The 18,339-nt window shown below is 50.5% G+C and overlaps 1 protein-coding gene across 1 annotated transcript; it reads left to right on the forward strand.

The window, feature by feature from the left end:
• Nucleotides 1–14,769: 14,769 nt before the first annotated feature.
• LOC135877944 (platelet glycoprotein Ib alpha chain-like) lies at nt 14,770–17,633 on the forward strand. Its single transcript, XM_065403466.1, has 2 exons — nt 14,770–14,873; nt 15,651–17,633. Exon 2 carries the CDS (start codon nt 15,654–15,656, stop codon nt 17,631–17,633), a length of 1,980 nt encoding a protein of 659 aa, XP_065259538.1. The 5' UTR covers nt 14,770–14,873; nt 15,651–15,653.
• Nucleotides 17,634–18,339: the final 706 nt, after the last annotated feature.

Below are 18,339 nucleotides of genomic sequence, written 5' to 3' on the forward strand. Positions count from 1 at the left end.
CACAGTTATTGATTCCTCCTGGGCTTTTTATGATCTTTTTAAATCTTCCCTCATAGGTCACGTTTTCTAAACCTTTATCATTTTTGTTGCTCTTCTCTGGACTCTCTTCAATTTGTTCACATCCTTCCTGAAATGTGGTGCTCAGAACTGGACACAATACTCCAGATGAGTACTAATCAGCATGGAGTAGAGTGGAAAAATTATTTCTCTTGTCTTGCTTACAACACTCCTGCTAATACATCCCAGAATGATTGCTTTTTTTTTTTTTTTGCAACAGTGTTACACTGTTGATTCATATTTAGCATGTGATCCACTATGATTCCCAGATCCTTTCCCACAGTACTTGACCTAGGCAGTCATTTCCCATTTTTTGTGTGTGCAACTGATTGTTCCTTCCTAAGCTTGCCTTTGTCCTTATTGAATTTCATCATATTTACTTCCAACCATTTCTCCTGATCATTTTGAACATAAGAACAGCCATACTGGGTCGGACCAAAGGTCCATCTAGCTCATTATCCTATCTTCTGACAGTGGCCAATTCCAAGTGCCCCAGAGGGAATGAACAGAACAGGTAATCATCAAATGATCCACCCTCTGTCGCCTATTCCCAGCTTCTGGCAAACAGAGGCTAGGGACACCGTCCCTGCCCATCCTGGCTAATAGCCATTGATGGACCTGTCCTCCATGAATTTATCTAGTTCTTTTTTTAACCCTGTTATTGTCTTAGCCTTCACAACATCCTCTGGCAAAGAGTTCCATGGGTTCACTGTGCATTGTGTAAAGAAATACTTCCTTTTGCTGCCTATTAATTTCATTTGGTGACCCCTAGTTCTTGTGTTATGAGAAGGAGTAACTAACACTTCCTTCTTTACTTTCTCCACACCAGTCATGATCATATCCCCCCTTAGTCGTCTCTTTTCCAAGCTGAAAAATCCCAGTCTTATTAATCTCTCCTCATACGACAGCCCCTAATCATTTTTGTTGCCCTTTTCTGAATCTTTTCCAAGTCAAATATGTCTTTTTTGAGATGGGGTGACCACATCTGCACACAGTATTCAAGATGTGGGTGTACCATGGATTTATATAGAGGCAATATGATATTTTAAGTCTTATTATCTATCCCTTTCTTAATGATTCCCAACATTCTGTTTGCTTTTTTGACTGTCGCTGCACATTGAGTGGATGTTTTCAGAGAACTATCCACAAGGACTCCAAGATCTCTTTCTTGAGTGGTAACAGCTAATTTAGGCCTCATCGTTTTATATGTATAGTTGGAATTATGTTTTCCAACATGCATTACTTTGCATTTATCAACATTGAATTTCATCTACCATTTTGTTGCCCACTAACCCAGTTTTGTAAGATCCCTTTTGCAGCCTGCTTTGGACTTACCTATCTTGAGTAGTTTTTTATCATCTGCAAATTTTGCCACCTCATCGTTTGCTCCTTTTTCTAGATCTTTTATGAATATGTTGAATAGTACTGGTCCCGGAACAGACCCCTGGGGGACACCATGGTTACCTCTCTCCATTCTGAAAACTGACCAGTGTTTCCTATTAACCAATTACTGATCCATGAGAGGACCTTCTCTCTTATTCCAAGACAGTTTAACATGACATGAATTTTAATCCTATTCTCCAAAACACTTGCGACTCTTTCCAGCTTGGTATCGTCCTCAAACTTTATAAGTGTACTTTCTGTGCCATCATCTAAATCATTGATGAAGACATTGAAAAGAACCAGAGCAGAACTGATCCCTGTGGGACCCCACTCATTATTCCCTTCCAGCATGACTGTGAACCATTGATAACTACTCTCTGGGAATGGTTATCCAACCAGTTATGCACCCACCTTATAATAACTCCATCTAGGTTGTATTTACCTAGTTTGTTTATGATGTTGTCCTTTTACTTCTTTATAGACATTAATACATTTATATCTTCACAAATCCTCTGTGAGTGTAAGGAATCATTTTTTCCCCTATTTTACACCAAAATGAAAGCCAAAATTGTTAAAAGTGCCAGAAATGTTGGGTGCCCAATTGGAGATGCCTAGGGCCAGATTTTTCAGAGCATTGAGCATTTTTATAGCACTTTATATATTCAAGCCCAGCTCCCATTGACCTTAGTTGCAGCTGTGAGTACCCAGCACTTCTGTAAATCAGACCCAGCTCTCTAAAGCTGAGCACTCGGAAAATGAAGAACATACACTAACTATGTGCAAATTTGACACCATCAGATCAGGATTAAACAAAGACTGTGAATGGCTATCCAACTACAAAAGCAGTTTCTCCTCCCTTGGTGTTCACACTTCAACTGCTAGCAGAGGACCTCACCCTCCCTGACTGAAATAACCTCGTTATCTCCAGACTGGTTCTTGCCAGCATATTTCTACCTGCCCCTGGAAATTTCCATTACATGCATCTGACGAAGTGGGCATTCACCCACGAAAGCTTATGCTCCAATACATCTGTTAGTCTTAAAGGTGCCACAGGACTCTTTGTTGCTCATTAACCTTTGTGAGCTTGTACGCGCTGTGTAGTTAGTACCAAGTGCATTGTTATGAACAAGAACAAGAGTTGACTCTCCTATATACTGTGTCACTTCAGAGAAGAATCAACTTTTCCTCTCCTTGGCTGTAAGTCCAGTTCCATTCGTGCTGTCCTGTTCTTTCCTTCTCTTCAGCCTGAAGTGCTCCATAGAGTCGATGTTCCTGTGGCTGTACCTCTTTGCACTGAGTTTATCCACAAGCGGGGTTTCTTCACCTAGTGGGCCTCACTTCTCCATTAGGCACCTTTGAACTGTATTCCATCAACAGACGTTCACACCGCCATTCTCTCTGCTCGTGTAATTTAGTCCTTTGTGGGTGGGCGTCTTGTTTACCCTTTTCAGGATCTCTTTGCATCTAACCCAGATCAATCCCCCTTTCCCTCAGTGGCAGTTCCTTCCAGTTTTTCCCTTGATCCTCTCTTTCTGAGTAAGTCTGTAGATTTTCTTTCCCTTCACTTCCCTTCTCTCATAGTGCCTGCTCATGTACCCAGGTCTATTTTTTTTCTGCTTCTCGTGGCCTGACACCTTTTCTATTTTCCTTCTTTCCTTCTTCTCACTTCCCAGTCCCCCACTTTTATTCTCTTGTTCTTGTTTTAAAAAATCACCTCCCCTTCTACCCAAGCTCCAGTTCATCCGCTAGCTCCGCATCTCGATTCTTCTCCTTCTGTAACAGCTTTTCCCAACTGCCCCTTTGAGTGGATTCCCAGCCCCCTCCCCAGCTCGAGCTGCCCCGTCACTGGCTGTCTCTCTCCCCAGGACAGCGTTCTGGGCTGCTGCGTCACAGCTGGACGGTAGCAGCAAATTCCATCCTCTGTTCTAGTTTTCTATACATAGGTAAAGCTCATTCCACAGACAAATTAGCTCCATTATTTTGTATTTCCTGAAATGACAACCTAGTCTGAGCTGAATCATGGCAGGATAGTTCAGATTATTCCTAAAGTGTCCCCCATGGTCCATTGTGCAGTGTAGCCTTGTATAATGGGCTTAGTCGTGTTGTCACATGGAACAGTAATAATCACAGAACAAACACTTTTTAAAAAAGTACTGAAGAAAAAAAAGTACTTTTACAAGCCTAATTTAACCAATTTTTTTATTTTAATTTTTCTTCCCAAATAGAATTTTTTCTCATGATAGAACCATATTGTTTGGCTCATTATATTTCCATTATGTTAAAAAAAATCCACAACCTTGAGAACAGTACAGATGTAACCGTTCAATGGGAAAGGGGGAGGGGGAGAGCACTGAGTGACAGGGGGAGAGGGGATGAGGAGTAAATGCATGGTGGGGCCTTGGGGGAAGAGGCAGAGCAGGGGGTAGGGGGCGGTACCAGCGCTCCTGCTGTACTGTCCAGTTTTGGGACATTGGAAAGTTGGCAACCCTAGGGCCATCACCGGCCGCCACTCCGCCAACGTATACAGTATTTTTTGGTGGGGGCAACACCCCCTCATTTGCCCCCAAACTCCACCTATGGCAGACCACGTGGGACTAGGGTGACCAGATGTCCCGATTTTATAGGGACAGTCCCAATATTTGGGGCTTTTTCTTATATAGGCTCCTATTACCCCCCCACCCCCACCCCAATTTTTCACACTTGCTATCTGGTCACCCTAGGGACCAGATAGCACCCTGGGACTGTGTTGTGGCTCACCTTTGGGCCACAGCGCACAGTCTGGGAACCCCTGCTCCAGGACACCAGTGGAGAAAAGACTCCAGCATGGTAGGGGAGACTCGTGGCAGGAGGACTGGGAGTGTCTGGATGAAGAGTCGGGAAGGATGGATATATAAACCATAAAATATATCAACTTCAGACTTGGACTTTGATGGCGTTATTTTGTAGCCGTTTATGATAACAAGCCAGCCCAATATGGGAGTTACTGGTTACGAGAAAGCCTTTGAGAAATTACTGAGGAAAGAGAAACTGTGGCTTCAGGGCCGTGCCATGCCTCAAGGGGGAGCTGTGGAGGCCATTACACAACCATACAATGCAGCCTGTAATTTGCGTTATAGTTGCACACAGCCCCTGCCTGGAAGAGCTTATACTCAAAATAGACTAAGGGAGGACAAGACACTAGGCACAGAGCAGGGAAGTGACTTGCCTAAGGTCACCCAGCAAACCAGTTTTAGAGCTGAGAATGAACCCGGCTGTCCTGTGTCCCAGTCCAGCACGCTAGTCATTAGACCCCATTGACTCTCAGCGCTGCATGTGGATCAATACAGATGGATGCTCTTCCCTGTGCTTGGCCCTAGTCATTCCAAAGCATCAACTCCAAACAGATATAAGAATCAGATCACGTGATCAGGGCCCACACATGTAGATTAGAGCCCATCCTCTGTGACTCAGGCTTTAGCTATATTGGGGATTAAGCCCCAATTCCAGCCCTGGTGCAAATCTCCCATGTAAACCAGGGAACAAGTTGTTTCCATAAACCACCAAGATTTGCACCAATTTAACTCTGCTTCTAAGTAGACTCCATCAGTGCAAATAGAAGGCGTCTGTCTAGCCGGGATGGAGGGCAGGGGGTAGATTGTCCCACAGAGCACTTAACAGCAAGTGCCTTATGATGAGCATTGATCCCTGAGCTGGGAGGCTGCTTTGGCCTGGCCCTAAATTCCAAGATGACTGAAGAGATTCTGGCTCTTTAACTCCGCGCCTTGGACAAGGTGGCGCTAACCAACTCCTTTGCACTAACCGCACAGGGTGGGGTTCCCACACGGCCTGCGGTGCTGGAACAACAAGGAACAAATTCCAGAGATTGGGACAGAGAATAACGGGGAGGAACAAATTGATGGCTGCAAATAAATTGGCCCATAATTTTGCCAACCCAAAAAGTTAACAAACGATGAATATCAGAGCAGCTTAAAAATGAGATTATTTTAAATACATTTTTTAAATTCTGTTGTTTTAATCTTTAGCACTTACCTTTCCCCCCCCAACCTCTAGGGCTGGAAACATACTATTATTTTCCCCAAACATAAAAGCTGAGATTCTCCCATATATACATGGCCCCAAGTGCTGGGGCTTTAAGGGAAAAAATAGTTAAGTATCACAAAGCTCGTAGTAAAAATCACCAGAGCTGGCAACACGGGGGTGAATGAGTTGTTTGATGCAAATAAATTGGCCCATTGGGATTACTGGACTGGCTCAGCACCGTGGTCCGTCTAGCCCAGTCTCTTCTCGCTGACAATGCCCAGCACTTGATACTGCAGAAGAAGGTACAAGAAAACCCCACACTTCACAGATTTGTAAATTTTAAGGCCAGCAGGGCCCGTTGTGCCCATCCAGCCCAGCCTCCTGCCTAATCCAGGCCAGAGAATCTCCCCCAGTGATTCCTGCCTCTGACCCAGAGCTGGAGCGGAGCTTTGAGAGAGACGCCCCATCTCCACTGACAGACTCCCAGGGATGTTTAGCTTTTCAAAAAAGTGTGACTTCCCCCCCGACACCTGCTCAGTGCAGCACACTGGCCCCCTCTAGTGGTAACTGACCCATACAGCGGCTGATGAACCGGCTACAGACTTGGTTAACAGGGAGGCCTTTTAGCTCAGGTTGGAGAGGCTTGTGCTTTAAGACGCAGTGGTTACATGCAAACAGCAAAACTGGTAATTTAGAAAAAAAAAATGTAATGAGGAAAGTTTTATGCTGTATCCAAACCCAACAGCCTCCTGAATAACAGATCAGGCAGGGGTGATGAGAACTTGTACGGCCCCAGGGTTCCTACGCCCCAGGCTTGGGCAGCTGCTGCCAACTCTGAGTTTTGCATTTGTAAATTTTACCTCAGATCACCCCTCACTCAGCTCCCCTATTCTGAGGGCCCTGTCCCAATAAGCAGGGGGCTCGCTGATATATATAGTAGGTGCTTTCTGGAGGCCACTGCCAGAAACCCCCAGTCACCATAACTCCCCTCTGGACAAACTCTTACGTACCAGTAAACCGGTGAATGAACTCAGTTACTATTCAACTAGAGGTGGCCCCTTTACCCTCCCAAGCACAGGAAAGTCTTACTACCAATCCCAGCCCAACTTCCTTCTCAGAAGCTGCTGAGTCCTGTATGCTCCGAACTGGTAAAGAGACAGTGAGACAAAGTAGCTGGAACCATACAGTCCCTGATGGACAACTCTTGAAAGTCCATTCCTGGCACCTTCATTGAGACCCCAGAACAACCCCATAGGGCCAGAGCACCTCAACTCTCTCTTCTGCCAGTCCTTGTCCCATGGTGGCTTCTAGCAACCCCGTGGGCCTTCAGAGTCCTCAGATGTGACATCACTGTCTCATCCACCCACAGGTTTTACTTCCCACAACTCTAAACACACAACAACTAATTCAGCAGTTTACTTTCACAAGGACAAAGGTGCTGTATGTAGCCCCCGTGCTTCCTGTATGCAGCTAGCACCTGTGTGAATGAAGTGTTTCCAATCCCATGCTCCTGCTGCCTAGAGCGAATGTCTGGGGCTCTGGCAGCATGCTCTGAGTGTGGCATCTCTTGGCTTCCCCATGGAGCGCCCAGCTACCTCCCTGCCTCTGTTCAGAGGCTGCCGAAACCCTTCTCTCTGGCTGGCAGACACCCAGGACTGAGTTCATAGCTAGGGCCATATGAAGTAGAGCAAGAGCCCCTGCCCTGCCCCCCCCAGCCCTGAGCAACACAGTGGCACTGCTCTCATCCATGTGGGTGGGATTGTCCAAAGTTCTGAAGGCTTTGTCTACACTCAGGAAAATTAATTAATCAAAATTAACTAGAGATTAATTTAAACTGGATTAGCTGAATTGGACTAAACTCCTGTGTGAATTAAGATCAATCTAATTAAGGCCACATTTAGGGCTGGTCTACACTAGGGTGGGGGATCGATCTAAGATACGCAACTTCAGCTACGTGAATAACGTAGCTGAAGTCGAAGTATCTTAGATCGATTTACCTGGGGTCCACACGGCGCGGGATCGACGGCCGCGGCTCCCCCGTCGACTCCGCTACCGCCGCTAGCTCCGGTGGAGTTCCGGAGTCGACAGAGAGCGCGTTCGGGGATTGATATATCTCGTCTTAACAAGACGCAATATATCGATCCCCGATAAATCGATCGCTACCTGCCGATACGGCGGGTAGTCTAGACGTACCCTTATTCTGAATGAGGTTCATCCACACAAGGGTTTAATCTGGTTTAACTATTCCAGTATAATTATACTGGATTAATAATGCCTTTAAATGTACCTGCATAGACAAGCCTTTGGCTACGTCCTCACTACGGGGGGGGGGAGGGGGGTCAATTTAAGATACGCAAATTCAGCTACGTGAATAGCGTAGCTGAATTCGACATATCGGAGCTGACTTACCCCGCTGTGAGGACAGCAGCAAATCGACCTCCGCGGCTCCCCCGTCGATGACGCTTACTCCTACCTCCGCTGGTGGAGTAGAAGCGTCGATGCGGGGATCGATTGTCGCGTCCCGACGAGACGCGATAATTCGATCCCCGAGAGATCGATTTCTACCCGCCGATTCAGGCGGGTAGTGTAGACCTGCCCTGAGTTAGGTGCACAGGCCATGTCCACTTTCATTGGGAATTGTGTTCCTAATTCACATGGGTGCAATGGAAAAGTCTCATCCGTTGCCCGCTCCTGCATACCTTGGAGAATTTCAAACACATGTGCCAGGCCCAGCCATCCAATGCAAGGCACCAACAACCACCATGCTTATTTCCCTCCTCCCCACCATAATCCCCTTTCCATGACAGTGTATCCACACACCCTTGGTACTGGGGCCCCATTGACTAGTGCCTCTTCCTGTTAACACACCGGGAATGCTATGTCCAATGGAACACAAGAGCCATCTCCAATAGCTTCAGCCCAGTTTGCAGAATCACCCCTCTGTGCTCATCTCCGCTGTACGTGGAGGTTGGTGCTAGTCTGTTAACAGGAGCCTTATCCCAGGCTCAGTGCAGGGACAAACAAAGGACTAGAAAGGAGCTTGTGTGTCATCAGGTTCAGTCCTCAGCTCTCTCAGGCAACCCTGTCATATAATCCAAAGGCCAGCTTAAAACCAGCTCAGTTTCTAGTCCCTGCTGCTCCTACTGGGAGGCTGTTCCAAAACATCACTCCTCTGATGGTGAGAAACCTTTTAATTTACATTTAGTCATGGCCAGTTTAGCCCCATTTCTTCCTGAGCCAACATTGTCCTTTAGCTTCCATAGCTCTTCTCCCTCCCCAGTGTATTGATAGAGAGCAGATCGCCTCTCTGCTTGCAGTTTATTAGGCTAAACACAACAAGCTCTTCCAGCCTCCTCTTGTAAAAGTACTCCTGAAGGAGTTCTGTGCCAAAAAGAATTATGCACACAATATTTTAAAATTCTGAAAAATTCTGCATATTTTATTTGTCAATCAATCAATAAATCCCCACAACATGGCATTGGGGAAGCACAGGCCACTGGCTGCACAGAGGTGGGAGATCACCCTGCAGCACCACCCCTCCCCAGGACACGGACTTACCAGTGAGGCTGCACCTGATCTTGACACAGTGCAAGGGCCGGGCCTGCCCCAGAAGCACCCTCGGGCCCTGCCCCACCACGCCAGGCACACCAAGATAGCAAGTGAGAGGGACAGAGTCTAGCCCTGGCCCCCAATCCAGGTGTGGGGCAGACAAGCTCAGCCCAGCAGGATCCAAGTGTGGAGGGGCTTAGCGTGGAGTGAGAGAGTTCTGTGTGGGGCAATTTGGGTGCAAGTGGCTCAGTGGGGGTTTCTGGATGCAGGGGGGATTAGGATGTACAGAAGCTCATTGAGGGCTTCCAGGTGCAAGGGGAATGGAGGGGCCAAGGTAGCACCCTTTTGTGGACACCCAGCCAGTCAGTTAGCTATAAAAATCATTCTTAGTAGCTGTTCTCTACTTGCCTTACCTGTAAAGGGTTAAGAAGTCTCACTGAAATGCTTAAGTAAGAGAAAGTGAGTTGGCACCTGGCCAAAAGAGCCAATGGGAAGACTAGACCTTTTTAAAATTGAGAAAAAAAACTTCCCTTTTGTCTGTCTGTTGTTGTTCTCTCGGGGAGAGAGCGAGCAGGTATGCTGTAAGGCTTGGGCCAGGTATGAAAAATCATCAGCATTATACCTAGAAACTACTCATTTGGAACCACAGATATGTAAGTAGGTCAGGAAATGTTTAGTTAGACGTGATCAGGTTTATCTCTTTATTTTGGGCTTGTGGATTCTTCTGTGCTAACACAGGTGCTTTTGTAACCTTTAAGCTGGACCCCAAGAAAGCCCTTCCTGGTGTTTAATCCTTTCAGTTCTTTTAATATCTAGCAACAACCTGATTTTCCAGATGTATTTTCTTTCCCCGTTTTTTAAATAAATTTACCTTTTTTAAGAACATGACTGGAGTCCTGTCTCTTAGGAGGTAAGAGGTCTGGGCATATGTTTTCAGATAGCTGGTGGAAACAGGTGATTTCTTTTTCTTCCCTTTTCTCAGCTCTTCCCTGGAGAAGGGGTGAAAGAGTTTGGGGGTACCCCACAGGAAGGAATTCCCAAATGCGCCTTCCTGGGTGCTCAAAAAGGTTCTGCTCTTGGGTGGTTGCAGCATTTACCAACCCAAGGCCAGGGGGATCTGTAACCTTGGGAGTTTAATACAAGCCTGGAGTGGCCAGTATTAATTTTTAGAATCCTTGCGGGCCCCCACCTTCTGCACTCGAAGTGCCAGAGTGGGGAATCAGCCTTGACAATACCCATCCCTTTTTCTGAGTATCTCAGTGCCTCACACTCTTTAGTGTATTTATCCTCAGAGTCCTATACAGATGGGGACTTAAGGCACAGAAAGCCCAGGTGACCTGCCCAGTGCCACAAAGGGAGTCTTGTGCAGAGCAAACAACTGAGCCCCGGTCTCCCTGTTATGAGGGAACTGGACTTGATGTAATTGCAGCCATTTTGGGTATACAGCCACCACTGACCATTTAAGTGGGAACACCACAAAGTCAGAAAGGATTTGTGATCTCATGAGCAGCTAAAACAGCTGCAGCTCTGCTAATAAGAATAGAGAAAGTAACAGATTCATGACAATGGGAAGGATTGTGGATAACTGACCTTGGAGCTGGATGCCTCTGATTATGAGTTCCATGCTGTTGCTATGACTAAAAGTTGTTTTGCTGACAAATAAAATGATGAGTTGTTTTTGCTAATGCTAGGAGAATAGTTAGCCCACTGGGGTAACTAGAAGTTATGTGCTTTGTTTGAATAATCTATAAAAAGATAAGTAAGAGTATGTAATGTAGATGAGTTCAGAGAAGTTTTTCTACAAGCAAGGGGCTAACATCTTACTCCCCAGCAGCTAGGAGGAAGGCTGATCACCTGAAATATTCTATTGCCACTCAAAACCATCTCAGACTTTGGGTAACTATATCTGGGGTGCTCTAGACTATTGCTATTGCATATGTGCTTAAAACTCAATAAAGAAGGAGCTTTGGTTGAAAGCACTCTTTTTTGTACCACTGTGACAGGGTCTGCTTACCCTGCACTAGCTCAGACAGGGTTAAGCCCATATTATTGACAGCAGAAGTCCCACCTCCCAGGTGGGACTGGGCATGCTCCAAATGCTCTAGCAGTATAAAGGGAGGAAGCCCAGCTCATTCTGGGCTTGTGGCTGCAGGGGAAGGACTGGTCTTGGAAGCTACTGGGGAGGACCAGCCACAGACCCTGTATGTGCTGGGGACCAGAGCCTCCTGAGACCTGCTTGAACCCCTGTGATCGGAGGAGTCTCTGGAGGCGACCAGCACAGTGGACCATGGAGGAGCCAAAGCCTCATGGGGGACCTCCATGCAGATACTGCTAGGAAGTGACCGAGGGAGGGTGAAGGAGTGGTACTTCACACTCGAGAACGCTCAGCTGAGCCAGTGGCAAATTGCTTGGCCACTGTTAGGGCCCCGGGTTGGGGCCTGGTGGAGTTGGGTGGGCCTGGGCCCCCCTACTGGGGCCACCACATTCCTGTGTGAGTGAACCCCACCTATGGGATTCTGGCCTCTAGGCCATGCTGCCCTGACCCAAAGGGCTATTCTATTGGACTCTGGCCGATAGGCCACGCTGCCCTGCAGGGCCGGCTTTAGCAAGTGCGGGGCCTGATTCCTGGGGCGGCACTTCCGATTGTCGGCTGGGGGTGGGAGGGCCGCGGGGCTTGCCGTGCTCCGGCCGGCGCTCCGGCCGGGGTCGCGGGGCCACGGGGCTTGCCACACTCCGGCCGGAGCTCCAACCAGGAGAGCGGGGCCGCGGGGCTTGCCACGCCCCAGCCGGCGCTCTGGCCAGGGGAGCGGGAGCCCCGAAGACGACCACCACCGGGGTGAGTGCGCGGGGCCCGATTCCTGGGAATCGGGCGAATCGGCCTAAAGCCGGCCCTGCTGCCCTGACCCCAGGGGACATCACTTGTGTTTCAGGCCTCAGACCCCGACCCAGTTGTCTGAGAAGCCGGGGAGTGGACTTTTAGGCGGTGCCCCTCCACCCTTAAACCCTGCACGCACCGCAACAACCACTCATTTATCAACCACTGGCACTGTGACACCCCTCCCCCCTTGATTGAAATTGCCTTGAGAGAAAATTGTAAATTACTACAGATTCAGGTTCAGATAATCCCAGGTAACAGATTTGGTGAGCTAGCCAGGGATAGTTTGTTGCAATAGGGACTAGAAGATGGAGCCCTGGCTGGGATGATTTAGTTGGGATTGGTCCTGCTTTGAGCAGGGGATTGGACTAGATGACCTCCTGAGGTCTCTTCCAACCCTAATCTTCTATGATTCTATGACATTTTGTGTTCCTCATGGTGGCATGGGGTTTGGTTAGTGACCCAAATTTAGGGCCATTTGAACAAGCGGCTCACAAGATACTGGCCCTCCACACACACAAAACAGACTAAAGTTGACATGTTTTGGCAATGATTTTTTGCACAGGGATTGAGATCAAAACATTGCTGAGGTCATCGCACCAGGCTCTGTCATTTGAAAGTTACCCCAATGCATGTTACACACCAGCCCTTTGGGGGAAATCAAATTACAGTGTTATCAGCCAAAGAGTTTGGTTCTTCTGTTAGGTGTGTCACCATGCCTTGGCTCACACGCCAAATAGAGTACACTGAGCATGCACAGACAGTGATTATAGACTATAGATTTAATTGCAGCAGGATAGCACAAGGCTACTTGTAGGTAAGCCTTTAAACAAGACCCACCTCTCCCTGTCCATTTAAGTCCCACACTTGGCAGAAATCTAGAAAATGTTGGAGAAAAAAATCTGTCGCTGTCTAGGATTTTTATTATTTTATTTGGAGGCAAAGTAATCAAAGTATTTTTGTAAAAAGATTGATGTGCATTAGGTGGAGGAGTGGGGGGAATAGGGGGAGAGTTTGGGGGCTGCACTGAGGGGAGTGGGGATTGTGGGAAGGGGATAAATGGGGATGGGGTGGCGAGAAGGTTGGGGGACTCAGGTGAGGAGGAAGGACACAGGGAAGAGGGACTATGGGGTGAGTGGCAGGAGGGCTGGAAGAGAATAGCAGCCGGAGTGCCTATCAAGTCAGCCCCATATTCCCCCCCTTCTGTGTGTATGCTAAGACCTGGGGGGGGGGGCTAGCCCCTCTTCCTACCTTTACGAGGTATCTGGGAGGATCTGGCAGGATCTGGGAGCCCTCTGCCCCAGCAACGGAGTCTAAGCCCCTTTCCTGCCCCCACATGTTAGTTGGGATATAGGGGGCCTGGCCTCTCTGGGGGTACCTGAGTCCTGCTCCCTCCCCCTGTGTATGTGTGCCAGGATCTGGGGCCCCTTGCCCATTTATGAGAGCCTGACCCTCCCTGTTCACTCCCCCACATAGCCGGTCTGGAAGGGCCTGAACCCCTCTTACTAACCCTTTATGTGAGTTGGAATCAGGAGGTCCCTGCTGACCCCGATACACCCCTGCAACTCTCCAACACCTACTCCCAAAACATCAAAGCATTGACAGGCCAGAGAGCACATCTAGTGGGGAGGAGACAGCTAACCCCAGTGGGATCACTCACAGGACCCCAGGACTGTAGCCACTGGACTGCGTGTGCTTCTAACATCCCTGTGGGACGGGGACGTTGCTAGAGGAACCAAGAGTGGTAGGGATGACAAAGGACAATCCCTTCCTGCTCCTATTTATCTCCTTGCCCAGACCCCAGTCACTCCTTCCGCAGTTAATAATAACCTCCACAATCTCCTGATGCAGTTAACCCATGCCATGCTGAGAAGCTGTAGAGCTGAGATCCCTCACCCAGCACTGAGAAAGAGCTGCTTCTCCAGTGGGTGGTGGGGGCTGTTTCTACTGGGATCACTGTCTGCCACTGACACGGACCTGGAAGCTGGATCTGGTGTGCGGAATGAGGGCTATTTTATAAGGGAATCCGTCCCCCACCACTGAGATGCAGCTTCCTCTGGTGTGGGTGTCCGGGGCTATTTACATAGGGTCCCTCACCTCACACAAAGAGACGGTTAAGGGGTGACTTGGTTCCCTCTATATGTATCTGTATGGGCAGCAAATCTTTGATCATGTGTTCTTCAAACTAGCAGAGAAAGGTAGAACAAGATCCAATGGCTAGAAGTGGAAGCTAGACAAATTCAGACTGGAAATAAGGCCTCAATTTTGCAGGGGGAGAGTAATTAACCACTGGAACCATTTACCAAAGGTAGTGGTGGATTCTCCATCACTGACAATTTATAAATCAAGATTGGATATTTTTCTAAAAGCTCTGCTCTAGGGATTATTTGGGAGCAGGTCTCTGGCCTGTGTTAGCCAGGAGGTCAGACTAAATAATCACAGTGGTCCCTTCTGGCCTTGGAATTTATTAATCTAGATACAACCGCCTCTGGGGAAAGGCACAAAGGCTGTTTATAAAAGGAGCTCTTGCCCAGTGCTGTAATGCAGTTGCCTCTGGGGTGGGACAGCTGGTTGTACAACCATCATTTGCCTCGCACTAAGATACGTCCCCTTCTGGAGTATACCTGCTATTTGTATGGGGATCCCTTGCCCGCTTCTGAGATACAGTTTCTGGAGTGGGGTAATAGTTTATGGAGTGGATCAGAAAGCAGTGTGTAATCTGGCTGGACTCTGATGTGACTTCTATGGGGGCTTTTAATGCCTTGAGGGTAGGAATGGGGGAGGCGGGATCAGTGTCTCTGTTTGATGTCACAGGAAACCACATACCCACCACCCAGCAGCTGCAGAGGCTGATATGAGGGGTTGGGCTCAGGATGCCTGATGCAGTCAGTCAGCACAGTGGGAAAAGCTACACCCAGAGCAACCTCTCAATCCACAGCTGGGAGTGAGGGCGACACAGGTGGGAGAGCAACCCCAGCAGAGACCCCAGGTGAGTCCATAGGGACGGGTAAGCATCAGTGAGATGCAGCCACCTCTGGGGTGGGGCAGCTGTTTGTACAGGAAACTCCGGGTGGGGGGAAGCTGTTTAATCCAGGGATGTACCACTTCTGGAGTGGGGCACAGGGACTGTTTACACAGTGATCCCTCACCTGGTGCTGAAGGCACTAAATGCCAGATGCTTTAATCGTGCTCCCCTCACGCAGATGCCACTGGGGGAAGTGGTTGAAGCAAAGGCAGGTGATACAGGCAGGTGGGGACTGGATGTGGTAATTACCTGGCGGTGGAGGGGGGGTCTCCTGGCTGGACCAGCTGCCTTGGCTATAAGGGGAGCAGAAGGTACGGGATTAGATGAAAAGGAAACTACAGGGATAGATTCAAACCTTTTGAGTTTAGTCCAGCCTGGAGGTGTGGGGGAGTCAACTCCTTGTACGTGGTGCTAATGACAGCTCCCTGACACTGTTACAGCACCAGCGGGGTTAGTGTAGCTGGTCCCCAGCGTGGTCAGGGTGCAGGTGCCTGATGGGACAGAGGGCACTGGGGAGCTAGGGAGCCCTTGTTATTAGAGCTAGTATCTGCTCAGGGAACCCAACTCTGTTGCAGCACCAGCTGGGTTGGTGTAGATGGGACCATTGTGGGATATCCCACCAGGAGTTGTCCCCAGGACTCCAGACTGGGGAGTCACAAGTCTCAGTTGCAGTCTGAGGTGGTTAGTGTAGACATGCCCTGTGATGTCTGTGTCCTGAGCATGCTCTTGTCTCCCCTGCAGACCATGCTGTGCCCCACCTCACCTCACCTAGCCCTCCTGGCCCTGCTCTCTGTGGCTGGCGCTGTGGGTCCAGGGGAGCCATGCCCGTCCGAGATGAACCTGATCAAGGACCGACTGCGGGTGAACTGCTCCGGAAAGGGGCTCAGCGTGGTGCCACTTGCCCTGCCCAGGAACACCGGCATCCTGCTGCTCAGCTCCAACCGCCTGGCGTCCGTCTCCACTGCCTCCTTCCAGCACCTCCCTGAGTTGGCTGAGCTGGACCTGTCAGGCAATGGACTGGGTGCGCTGCACACTGGGCCCCCCCTGCCCTTGCTGCAGGAGCTGGTCCTGTCCCACAATGCCCTGGGGGTGCTGCCCACACTGCAGGGCCTGCCTGCCCTCACCCACCTGGCCCTGGCTCACAACAACATTTCAGGGCTGCTGCCAGGGGCCTTCCGGGATGTGCAGCTGCTGAAGGATCTGAATCTACGGGGGAACCAGCTGCGGACGCTGCCAGAAGAGGCCTTTGAGGGCCTGGCCATGTTGAAGGACCTGGATCTGTCTGATAACGCCCTGGAGGAGCTGCCGCAGGGGCTGTTGGCTGGGCTGAAGCTGGATAAGCTGTGGCTGTCAGGGAACCAGCTCCGCACTCTGCCCAGCAACTTCTTCCCCAAGGAGCCCATAGCCTATGTCTACCTAGCAGGGAACCCCTGGCGCTGTGACTGTGGCCTGGCCTATCTGCGGGGCTGGATCGCAGACAACGACTTCAGCATCTACATCCAGGAGCAGAGGTCAGATGGGGTGCTGACTGAGAATGATCCCCAGAGCCCCGTGTGCGATGAGCCCCTCAGACACCACGGGAGCCCTGTCCTCGAGTTCAAGCAGGCCTGCGGCAAAGCAGGGGACACAGACTTGGATATCGATGGGACAATGACAGAGGAGGGAACCCCAGTGCCCTCTGCTACTGTCCCCTCCACCACCCTGCCCCCAACCACCCCTATACCCCCCACTACTGCCTCCTCCACCACCCTGCCCCCAACCACTCCCGTGCCCCACACTACTGCCCCCTCCTCCACCCAACCCCCAACCACTCCCGTGCCCCCCACTATTGCCCCCTCCACCACCCAGCCCCCAACCACTCCCGTGCCCCCCACTACTGCCCCCTCCACCACCCAGCCCTCAACCACCCCTGTGCCTCCCTCTACAGCCCCCTCCACCACCCAGCCCCCAACCACTCCTGTGCCCCCCACTATTGCCCCCTCCACCACCCAGCCCCCAACCACTCCTGTGCCCCCCACTACTTCTTCCTCCACCACCCTGCCCCCAACCACCACCATGCCCCCCACTACTGCCCCAGAACTTGCACCCCCACGGCTCCCCAGCACCCCCATGACTCCCACCACCTCCCTTATCCCCTCGCCTCCCTTCCATACCAGCCCTCTCCACATCACCCCCTGCCACCAGCCACCCCCTCCGAATGGGGCTCCCCGCCTCTGCACATGCCCCACCCCACCCCCAGCGATGCCCGTGGCTGGGCGTCAGCAGGGCAGGGAGGGCCCACAGTGGGGCCACTGGGTGCTAGCCCATTGCTGCCTGCTGCACCTGGCGCTCTACCTGGCCTCCTTGCTGCTGCTGCTGCTGCCCATGCTGGCTCTCTTGGGCTGGATGGGCTGGGTATATCTGGGCTGGTATCGCCCAGCTCTGAGGAGTCCCCCGGGGGCACGGCTGGTGCGGTACCAGCTGCTGAGAAAGGGGGAGGGGGCAGCACCCCCCATGATGCATCTTAGCAGCTTCAAGAGCCTCATAGAGCCCCCAACCTTCTGCACCACCAAGGAGCTGCGGATCCACCGCGACCCCCCTGTGCCCTCCTTCCGACGTGTTACCAGGAGGCTGCTGAGTGTGGGGGGGCTGGGCCCCTGGCGAGCTCCCTCCGCCTACAGCCTAGACAGGGGGGAAGCAGCTATCGGGGCTGTCAGGGTGAAATATTCAACCACCACCCTCTAAGGGGGGCAGGACACCTGGGTTCTATTGCTGGGGCTGGGGAGCAGGGTCCTGTGGGCTAAGGCAGGGGGTGCTGCTCGCCAGGATGCCTGGGTTCTAGTTCCAGTTCTGTTGCTGTGATCTCACCCACTGTGCACCGGGGATAAGATTCCTCCCACTGCTGCAGTAGCTGGGAGGCTCCCTTAATATATGTAGAACCCATATATTCTGGCTCCCAGATGCCCCTCCTGCCTCAGACCAATGGGCTCTTCTAACCCTGTAGAGCTCCCCCATGCACACACCTGTTGCAGAGGCCAGATCTGGAATAACTGTCCAGAGGGGCAGTTTCCCCTTAAAACCAGGCAGTTCAGGGCTGGCTTGTGCCCTGGCAGAGCCTTGTCGATATTTCCTCCTCTCTGTATCAAGTCTCTGGCTGTTCTTATAATCCACATAAATGTTGATCCTACTTTGAATCCTGTGGCAGGTAGTTCCATTGGCTAATCACAGAATAAAGACCTTCCCTGGATGCAACTAGGTCACAGTTCAAAAACACTAGGCTGTTTGTGGTCTTTGCTGGAGGTGAATAATGATGCTCAGTTTTGCATGCTCCCCCAGATGGGAAAGGCCCCATATCCTATTCCCTGACCTGTCTGGGCCAGCCAGTTCCCCTGCCTTGTAGGTGGATCAGAGACAGCATGCTCTAGAGCAGGGGTCTCAAACACGTGGCCTG

The sequence above is a fragment of the Emys orbicularis genome, chromosome 4, assembly GCF_028017835.1.
Source record: "Emys orbicularis isolate rEmyOrb1 chromosome 4, rEmyOrb1.hap1, whole genome shotgun sequence".
Taxonomy (NCBI): domain Eukaryota; kingdom Metazoa; phylum Chordata; order Testudines; family Emydidae; genus Emys; species Emys orbicularis.